This window comes from Penicillium soppii (genome assembly GCF_028829465.1).
Source record: "Penicillium soppii strain IBT 18220 chromosome Unknown utg000007l, whole genome shotgun sequence".
Classification (NCBI taxonomy): Eukaryota; Fungi; Ascomycota; class Eurotiomycetes; order Eurotiales; family Aspergillaceae; genus Penicillium; species Penicillium soppii.
The window spans coordinates 931,080-940,962 of NW_026643237.1; the positions used below are offsets into that span (position 1 = coordinate 931,080).

At 49.4% G+C, this 9,883-nt stretch overlaps 5 protein-coding genes across 5 annotated transcripts; 4 read left to right on the forward strand and 1 right to left on the reverse strand.

Moving 5' to 3' along the window:
- Positions 1 to 987: 987 nt before the first annotated feature.
- Positions 988 to 2,286, reverse strand: N7529_009616 (pepsin-like aspartic protease; the record flags this gene model as incomplete). The annotated part of the gene is made up of 3 exons (XM_057245143.1): positions 988 to 1,325; positions 1,390 to 1,910; positions 1,964 to 2,286. The coding sequence occupies 3 exons, from the start codon at positions 2,284 to 2,286 to the stop codon at positions 988 to 990; spliced, it is 1,182 nt and encodes a 393-aa protein (XP_057093406.1).
- Positions 2,287 to 2,567: 281 nt separating this feature from the next.
- N7529_009617 (uncharacterized protein) lies at positions 2,568 to 2,894 on the forward strand (the record flags this gene model as incomplete). Its single annotated transcript, XM_057245144.1, is given in 2 exon segments — positions 2,568 to 2,678; positions 2,694 to 2,894. 2 exon segments carry the CDS (start codon positions 2,568 to 2,570, stop codon positions 2,892 to 2,894), a joined length of 312 nt encoding a protein of 103 aa, XP_057093407.1.
- A 1,849-nt stretch (positions 2,895 to 4,743) lies between these two features.
- N7529_009618 (histidine phosphatase family protein) lies at positions 4,744 to 6,432 on the forward strand (the record flags this gene model as incomplete). Its single annotated transcript, XM_057245145.1, has 5 exons — positions 4,744 to 5,305; positions 5,367 to 5,597; positions 5,653 to 5,770; positions 5,833 to 5,937; positions 5,997 to 6,432. 5 exons carry the CDS (start codon positions 4,744 to 4,746, stop codon positions 6,430 to 6,432), a joined length of 1,452 nt encoding a protein of 483 aa, XP_057093408.1.
- A 372-nt stretch (positions 6,433 to 6,804) lies between these two features.
- N7529_009619 (uncharacterized protein) lies at positions 6,805 to 7,953 on the forward strand (the record flags this gene model as incomplete). Its single annotated transcript, XM_057245146.1, has 1 exon — positions 6,805 to 7,953. The coding sequence occupies one exon, from the start codon at positions 6,805 to 6,807 to the stop codon at positions 7,951 to 7,953; it is 1,149 nt and encodes a 382-aa protein (XP_057093409.1).
- Positions 7,954 to 8,675: 722 nt separating this feature from the next.
- On the forward strand, positions 8,676 to 9,782 carry N7529_009620 (F-box protein; the record flags this gene model as incomplete). Its single annotated transcript, XM_057245147.1, has 1 exon — positions 8,676 to 9,782. The coding sequence occupies one exon, from the start codon at positions 8,676 to 8,678 to the stop codon at positions 9,780 to 9,782; it is 1,107 nt and encodes a 368-aa protein (XP_057093410.1).
- Positions 9,783 to 9,883: the final 101 nt, after the last annotated feature.

Genomic DNA, 9,883 nt, shown 5'->3' on the forward strand with positions numbered 1-9,883 from the left:
TCTCTCTTGTACGAATTGTTATATACTAGTTTTACGCTTTTCAATGATATATAAGATTTTTTTTTTTGGCACTTGAGGGATAAGCTATTGGACATACTAACTAGTAAATGATACACCTGAGCCCCGGAGATCAAAGCAAATCATTATCAGTGAACCAAGCAGTGCAAAAGTGGGTAGCGGCCAGTGGTCAAATGCATTTGATCTCTACTATTGATGCCTGAAGATGCCCTATTCTAGACCGCTGTGTACCATGTACCATAAAAATTCCTATCTTTAATAGGATTGTCCCATCATTATTTACATCTCTCTTTACCCCTACATAGAGATTCGATATTCAGGATCAAGTCTATAAGCTTTAATGCCGCTATAGAACAAGTGGTAAAAAGGTAAAATTGTATGGTGGGAATAGCTTTGTTGGAGCTTAGAGTACTTTGCTTATTAGGGCTATAAGAAGAGATGTGAAAAATTGTAACAAATGAACAGTATTATGGACAGAACTCCCAGACACAGGGGAATAAACAACAAGGGGTGAATACGAATGCTGGAAGCAGAAAGGCTATGGAGGAAGGAAAGAAAAAGCATTCGTGAATTAATTAAGAGTAAACCTCTCCACTTCGTTCCTCGTTTTAGGGCAATCCTCCATCCACCCATCCATCCATCCATCCATCCACTAGTAAGAATGGGGTCCACAATGCTTAACAAGATTATAAGGCGGAAGCTGACAGGATACAGAATATAGTACTTAGATTTGTATTCCTCTTAGTGCTTATACAGTATATGAATCTCCTTCTGACACAGGATCGTCTGTCGATAATTATCTGATATCGTATCGATAGCTCAAAAGCTTTGCCGACAGCGATAAGATGTCCGATAATAGCGCCATTTTTTATCTTTCGCAATAACCCTAGTGCCAAAAATTCAATCCACCGCACCTCCATATCTTTCTCGTTTCTCTCGTTTCTTTGGATGTCCAATTCTTCAAGCGCTTTACGCCTGGGCGGCGAAACCAAGCTGAGGTCCATTGCTGTCGAAAACGACATACTGGCTCTTGAGGAAGATATCACCGAAGATGGAGAAGCCGATGCCAGAGTTGCTCTGGATACCACCGAAGCAGGTGGAGCTGCCGTCGGAAACAGGAGCAAAGTTAATCAGTGAGCCGGGTACCACGGCGGTGTAGCCAGAGATGGTCACGGAGAAGTCGGGCAGAGTGCTGGAGCAATCGAAGGTGTAGCCACCAGCGGAGGAATCATTCTGGGCGCCGGAGACTTGGCTGTAGTAGTCGGAAACAACGCTGTCATCGAGGAGGAGCAGGGTGGTGCCAGTGTCTAGATTCTAGAGGTCAGTCACACCGACTACGCATCGAAAAAGTAAGAAAAAAGGGCCACTAACCAGCAATTCCGGTGATTGAGGAGCCAGTGGTGCTACCAATGGAGTAGCTATCGGCAGTGAAGCTCCAGAAGCCCTGGGAGCTATCGACGGGGGCGTAGGCCAGGGTGCCGGTGTACTTGGAGCTGTCGATGTAGCCGAAGTCATAGGTACCGGGGGCGTTGTGCTTCAGGGTCACAGCAAACAGAGGCGAGTCGAGCTGCGACTTGACGGTGTCAAAGAATGTGGTTTGCGCAGTGGGCTTGACAGTGTTGATGGAGCTGAAAGCCAGACCCAACAGGCCGTCGTTGGCGGTGTCCTGAACGAACTGCGAGCTGATAGTCGCGGCGGCCTCGACGGCCTGGCTGGTGGCAGTGACGCCACCGACGGCTACAGTATCTTTGTACACATCACCGCTGGCAGAACTTCCATCGCCGTAAGAGATCGACCAAGTAGCACCGGAAATCTTCTTGCCGTTCTTGCTGGGAGTGTACAGACTGTGACCAGTCTGCTCCGACGAGGGGAGCTCGGAAGAGAAAACCCAACTATGGAATATGAGCTGTGATTCTGGTCTGGGGGAGATATTTTGCCAACTTACAGGTCTGCGGAACCGGTATCAAAGTCTAGATTCAAGGTGCTGCCGCCAACGCTGACGGGGGTAAGGTACTCCTCGTCGTTGCCCTGGGGAGTGGTCACAGCAGACCCACTGGAAGCAGCAGCCTTGACAGAAGCGGGAACGGTACCACCGTACTTGGCCAGGGCACTGGCGTACATGCCAGGCAAATTGATGGACTTGGCCTTGGTGGCCTTTTTGGCGACCTGGTTGATAGTGAAGCCTTTGCGGGTGTTCTCGACAGGCACAGCCGATGCGATGGCTGTAAGACCCGCGAGAATAGCGGTGACCTTGCTGAAGACAACCATGATGATGGTTTCCGTGAAAGAAAGATTGGACCTGGTAGAGTGAGAGAAGACGACACAGAAGAGAATGATTCTTCTAACCAGCCAGCGACGAGGCTTCTTTTATACATTTCTTGGTAGATATTCCCTTTCCTGGAACATGAGATGGTTTGAGACTAGAGGGCATCAAATCTGAAATGTATTGTAACATCGCAGCGTCCAGGAGAAGGAGATATTGCTCTTCCAGGAAGCTAGACATGTCGATCGTGCGGAACATTTAGGGACTTGGGAAACTAAACTTCAAGATGATAGCAGGCCCTATGGGCCAGGCAGGAGGCACGACGGAGTCCGCTAAGATGGTTAAAGGAGTGGAGAACCTTAATGAGTATGAAACAGAGTCTCGCGAAGCCCCCGCGGTCTGATAGCACTAGCGTGACAAGCAGTCACTAGAGAAAGCTTCACCAGCGCCGGCTTGGCGCCTAGAACGCCTGTCGAAACGCTATCTGAAAGCCAAGTCGCAATTTTATGAACCCCACACTCCGGTCAGGCCGACGGAGGCCGGCCGGGTTGAAGATATTAATCCCGCGGACGTATATCAGGCAGCAGTCAACTTCAGCAGCTTGACCCTCTAGATACTCCTATATCTTTAATTCGTGGATTACTAAAATTTACTAGGAATACATTTTGGGTGAAATCATGTCGATCAAACAGGGTCAGTATTTTACTACTGCATCCGAGGCATATTCACGACTCGTCAGTAGTATCAATACGTTTGTTTGGTTTTTTGCTAATTTCTCGGTATCCTTACGACTTTGGATCGTATATAGCCCTATAGCTAGTGCATATTGCACTGTTGAATTTGTATACGACATGGGTGGGCCTCAGTGGTAATGTAGGACATACAAGGTTCCATACAGGGTATCTCAGGAGACGCCAGTATCTCCATTTATCAGGCGGCGAGGTTCTCAGGCGGTGGTATCCCAACGGAGATTAGTATTCACAGCACGGAACATGATTATGATGCCGACAATTCGAGGGACTGGGGGTCGCTTTGTCATTCGTTGCGTCAGACCCGGACCCCGAAAAGTCTGTACAATTCGTCCATCAAGCATCCCCCCGCTCATGACTGGCTGCTTCTATCGTGATATAGCGGGATAAGGGGGAAGCAGTTCTCAAATGTTTCTTGATGTCGCCGACTGTTGGGGGAGATCATCGTTAAGAGAGGTGACGGTTGGAGAATAAAGGAGGTGCGGGTTGAGGGGTGGGCGAGACTCAACCATTTCGTCTCAGGTCATTCATCTACTTGGGCAGATCTTGGCTTCCCCTAGGAGAATGACACGAGAACAACCGGGGTACTGGTCCCCAGTACCATGTATCTCACGTTGCCAGCCTAGTTACTCATGCTCTGAGTTTTGCCGTGCATATAAGAAGTGTCCAAGGGCCAATTCAATTCTGATTTCATGAGAAAGTATTCTTGTGTTAATCAATAATACCGATCCTTGGCGTTCCCATGCTCGGTTCCTTGTCGAATAGGTATGGTCACACCTTGTAGTCTTGCTGCCAAGTAACTAAAAAGGGTTGGCTCTCTTCTTGCACAGCTAATTCTCGTTCATTATCCTCCACAATTCACACGGTCTATGTGCAGGTCTATAGACACGTGGAAACGCAGCTGACCAATGATATTGGTGGTATCAAGCTTGGGAATACTACAGGGGTTCCCCTTCCGGGCCCCTTCCGAGAGTTAAACCTGAGGGTGCCTGCGCGTCGATAACGACACACCATATTCTAGCACTTATTGCAAGTGTCAACCTCATGTCAGCTACTAAATATTTGGCGACGACACGAATAACTTCCGTCTTGTTCAGACTGTCGTGTTCGCATACACCATTCGATATTAGTTTTGTGTAATGGCTTCTGAGATTCCGTTTTACGCGTCACTCGAAACGTTGTTCGCCGTCACTGTCACGCGCTGCACAATGGACGCAGTGCTCCTTTCCTGATCCAGTCGACATTGAGACCAAAATAGGTGCAAAAAACGTATTCTAACCTGATAATTCCGCGAATTATCCATCCATTCTCGGGAATTTTACAAAGCAATCTGGCTTGACGGGATTCCCATGGGGAAGGGTTACGGGCAATGGGCGATGCCTTATGCCCATGGACGGGAATTGTCCAGGTCTATGGCAGCGGGGGGATTGTGGGGGATTGCGGGGGACATCGTTCATAGTCGTGCGCCTAACCGATTCCGGTATCTCAGCACGCGGACTCTTTCTGTTTCTTGCATATGCGCCTGGAAATTCCCCGAGACTTGCCCTAAATCTACTCTGTTTCGTTTAAGCACTTGATGTGGACCCTCCGACGTTACAATGTGTGATGCGGATGCGGGGAACCTGGAGGATACAAGTACTACCGAATCTGCCCTTCAAGTTTGCTTTTAATTCTCCAGTCCTTACCTCTCCGATTACCGTTGGGTTCTGTAAAATGGCTCCCCTCGCAAGTCTCGGGGCACTTCTCATGGCGGCATCTGTCGCCGTGGCCTCCTACAGCAATAGACCCAGTTACATCGGGCGAGATACATTCGCTGCCCCCTATGACCAATCATTTCAGGAGGGCTACTCAATCCTCAAGCACATCGGCGGATTGGGACCCTATAGCAACCGCATGTCCTTCGGCATCGGACGGGACCCGCCCGACTCCTGCGCCGTTGACCAAGTCATCATGATCCGGCGTCATGGCGAGCGCTACCCGCAAGGAAGCGATGCCGGGAAGATCAATGCCGCGCTTGATAAGCTTTACAGCTCCGGCAAGACGGAATGGAAGGGTGATCTTACATTCCTTAACTGGTGGAAGTACTATGTCGACAGCGAAGGTCTCTACGGGCTCGAGACCGAGACCGGCCCTTACAACGGCCTATTGACGACGTATAAGCATGGTGCTGAATATCGCGTGAGATACGGTCATCTGTGGGATCAGAAGCATAATAAAACTGTCCCGATGTGGACGAGCGAGTTCGAGCGAGTGGTGCAGACGGCTCGGAAGTTTGGTTAGTACTCAAACTTCCGACGAAGATCTTTCTTGACGCTGATCTTTGTTTCCATATCCAGGCGAGGGATTCTTTGGGTGGAACTACACCAATTCTGTGTCGCTCAACGTCATATCCGAGGGGGTAAAAATGGGCGCCAACAGCCTCACACCCGTTTGTACCGCAGATAACAGCACCAAGACATGCGACAATCTCAGCCATGACCTACCCGCGTTCCGCGTGGCCGCTGATCGATTCAACAAGCAGAACTCAGGGCTGAATTTGAACGGGACGGATATCTTCTATCTAATGTGTACGTACCCCAAACCGTAAAGATTGGCTACCGAACTGATACTGATGATCTCTAGTCATGTCGGCCTTTGAGCTCAACGTTCGTGGCTACTCTGATTGGATCGACGCATTTACGCTCGACGAGTGGAAATGGTTTGGCTACACGCAGGATCTGCAGTTCTACTACTGTGCCGGGTGAGTTTCCCATCAATTCGATCTTTGTCTTGGCATGTCCTGGAAAGCTGATCAATAACCAGCCCTGGCGATCCATTCTACAAAGCTGTTGGTTCTGTATACGCCAATGCTTCACTCACCCTGCTGAACCAGGGACCAAAGAAAGCCGGTCCGATCTTCTTCAACTTGTCAGTCTCCGTACCCATTCTCCGTTCCGTTGCAGGCACTGTACTGACTCCCACGACAGCGCTCATGATACAAATATTACCCCCATCCTAGCCGCCCTAGGCATCGCATCCCCCAGTGAAGACCTCCCCCTTGACAAGATCCCCTTCCCATCCACATATGAAATAGGCAACATCATGCCGATGGGCGGGCACCTAACTCTAGAAAGACTAAGCTGCAACGCAACTGTCGCCACAGAAAAAGGAACCTACGTCCGCGTGGTGCTCAACGAAGCCGTCGTCCCTTTCACGTCCTGCCAAGATGGCCCGGGCTTCTCCTGCTCGCTGTCCGACTACACCGAAATGCTCAACAAGATGCTACCTGATTTCACGTCGGAGTGCAAGATCAAGAGTTCCCTCCCGCAACATCTTTCTTTCTGGTGGGATTATAATAAAACTTCAGAGTATAATCATCAAACTGCGGAGTATATTCCTTACCAGGGGCATCATTTCGTCTAGATTTGGAAGGTGGTCAGTCTGGTTTTCACCATTGGCGATTTATGATGTACATGAGTTTGTTTGTGCAAGATGGCTTGACATGTTCATAGCCAGCTTTTCCTACCTGACTCGATTTATTGAGAGATTGTATTTCCATGGTTTCTGTTGAGAATCATATGTTTTTTCCAAGCGTCGGCATTTCTGGCCAGTCCCTCGGCTTCTATGGAACTACCGATTGCCGGCGTACTTAGAGAAATTCTCCATACACCCAGTGTCTCATGGCTTCATGCACCATTAATCACACGAACTACAAACCCACAGTAGTATGCCATCGAAACGTTTGATAAAGCGTATAGTTAATTTTGATTAGAATAATTGTGTTCAACACCACCAATGGCAGGTTCAGCCTCAGGCGCAGGCACAGACGCTGACGCTGACGCTGACGCAAACGAGACCATGCGCCTTGCCATCGCCCGCTTCCGTAGCAGAATGGCCGCCGCAAACCAAAAGTTTCTGCAGGACCGCATCAATGAAACCGAAGCGAAAGGTCTAGCGACTGAAAAGCAGAAGCGTCGCTGGCTCTGCCAGTACCGATACATGGACCAACTCGAATGGAACGACGACGATCCCGAGACGCGCGGGAAGTGCGACGGGATCCGGATCCCACAGCAGACGTCAGTCCGCGACCTGGATATTCCTGCTGTTCTCAACGCCCTGCCTTCCTATGTATCGGTTGATGGTGTAGTCCCACCCCTGCTGCGCACAGAGCAGTGGCGGCAGATGTACCTCGACACAGTTCAGCGTGTGTGTCAGGGGCAGGCGGACGCGATCGTTGCCTCAGACGACGAGGAGCTTGACGATGCGTGCTATCTCCACCACCAAGACCATAGGCCAATGACTATCCCGCGATGTGACGAGCTAGGCATATTCCTAAAGTATGCGCAAGAGGTGATGGACGTTGACTTCCGGCTCTTGGGCATTGCGCCGTTCGCACCGGCTTCATTAATCGGGGTTCAGGACAAGGAATTAGACGGACTTAACGAGGAACAGAGATGCCACAAGTTGGCGGATCCGGAGCTACTGAAGCGCGAGCAAGAGGACTTGCAGCGGAGATTGGAAGATGAACTTTCGAATGGGTGCCTGACGGTATGTATCGACGAGGACCTGGAAGTCAGGGCTGGCTTTATCACCGGCATTGGAAATCACTATATGTACGAATGCCCAGCGTGGTATAGTGCGTATGTGTATTGCAGGCGGTGGACGGATGACGACAAGGACGGTAGCATGCACAAGGATGAAGACATCCAGGATGCTGCCAACATCCGGAACTGGGGCTGGCGGGTGGTTTTTTTTGAGGCCGATGTTGACAGTCCTAGCATTCTGTATGGCCGGAGGGCACGCTTTGATTCTATTCCAGAATTCTTGGATTGGTACGCCAGCTGGCTGGACCATCTAGATGCACGGGGGTTGCTTTCTCTGCGGCGCCACGCTGTAGGCTGTGAGACGGACTGCGAGTCGGACTGTGAGGATCACTGCCCATAGCTGCTGAGCAAGAAAAATCTGAACCAGCTTAATCGTCTGTCTAGCCTTAGTTGCCGGGCGTCAGACTGTATAATGCTACCACGTCCAGATGTCTGCAGCATTCGAGACATAACCACGCTTACCTATTAGCACCTTCCGGTCGAACGTTCAAGTCACGAAGCTCTATGATAGTATAGAGAACGTCGCATTTGCTCTAAGGGCCCATAGGTAGAAGTGTACAATGTCGCGATAGCAGACCGAGTCCGGAAGGTCTGTCACGGAACTTGCTTCGGAAGATCACGAATGTACTTTAGAGGATCACTCTGCAATGTAGGATTTTGTTTGCGCCTACTTGTTGATTCGTTTCCGGGGTAGACTCTCTAGGATCTACGTATGTGTATATGCATGTTTTGATGTATACATGACGATCACTATGGGCATGGATATAAATATCTATCATTCCATTCTAGGAAAGAAGACATATCCGACGTATAACCCGTTTTCCCAAATCAATGAGTCACTTTACAGTTGCTATGTCTATACACCTAGGGAGAGTTTTCTCTACCATGTTCGACATCACAAAGTATCGTTGTTCCAATATACCGTTTGGGAGTCGGAGCTAGTACGTCACAAGATGTAGTACCTCTGACTTATACCGAACATTCCAGTAATATCATCACATCTCACTCCTATTTCTGATCTATATATCAATTCGAAATACCTGCCAGGTCAACACTACCAAGATGGTCCGAACCACGTTTTGCAACTTCATCCACTCAACAAAGTCCCTTATTCCAGGGAAAAAACGTCAGAAGAAGTCCTTAATACTCTTCCTACCGGATTCTTTGCTCCAAAAGATTTACAAATTCCTCTCCCCAGTCGACAAAGTCTGTCTATGTCTCAGCTGCAAAACACTCTTCAACCTATTCAGCACAATACTAGAACACAAGGAATTCGCCTTCCCCCAACTCCTCAAAATCAAAGAGCCTCGCAAATGCATAAACAATCAAGACGTATCGCGCAACCAGCTCCTCCTACGCCTCGAGACAAAAGAACAGCTCTACTGTGGCGCCTGTCTCAAATTGCACCCACGAAAGTCCTTCAACACACCCCAGGCCCCCAACAATCAACCTCTCCAAAGACGATGTCGCCAAAACGCCGGAATCGTCGATCTATGCCCCTGCATCTCCTTAACAGGAGCAGATCGCAGAAACATCATTCGTCTATTAGAAAATTCCACGATATCGGACCCAACTCTGGGTGGTCGATTCGATCTCATAGACGATGATGAGCAGGGCTCTTACCTACTACACCGGTGCTCTTACGCTACAACCAATCACTGGAGAACGAGACTTTTAATGAATGTCTTCATTGGCCTGGATCGCCAGCTGCGAGTCAATACGAAATACACGCTCTCCTCGCAGTCTGTGCCGCGCGTGAACCGCCGCGCTGAGCCTGTCTTTGCGTGTCCGCATACTGATCTGACGATGTTTGCGGGCTGGTTTAGGGATTCGTCAAAGTGCAAGTACTGTCATACTTCGTTTGAGGGGACTTCTGTCAGTCCGGCCACGTTTGAGGTTACTCGGATGTTGGGAGGTTGTACGAGGTCCGAGAGTGAGGTTTGGTTGAAGCAGTCGAGGTTTACTGAGGAGGCTTGGGATGACTATTTGGCTTTTTGGAGAGACTCGGCTGCTATTAGAGATGGGGTGAGGAAGGATTTCAGGAAGAGGAAGGCTATTCTCGCGAGATCTCGTGAGCCAGCGCGTTCGGGCACTATGCTGTCTATCAGCAGGCGCAGACTACCATTGAATGCGAAGACACCGGCGTATATTAGCGCCCAGACTGTATGAGACGCAACAAGCTGTTTCTTGGGAGTTTGAAGGTGGCGCATGATGGGCAATATTTGTATTTATACTGTTGCTTTGGTTATTAGCATTGCTATACATGCGTC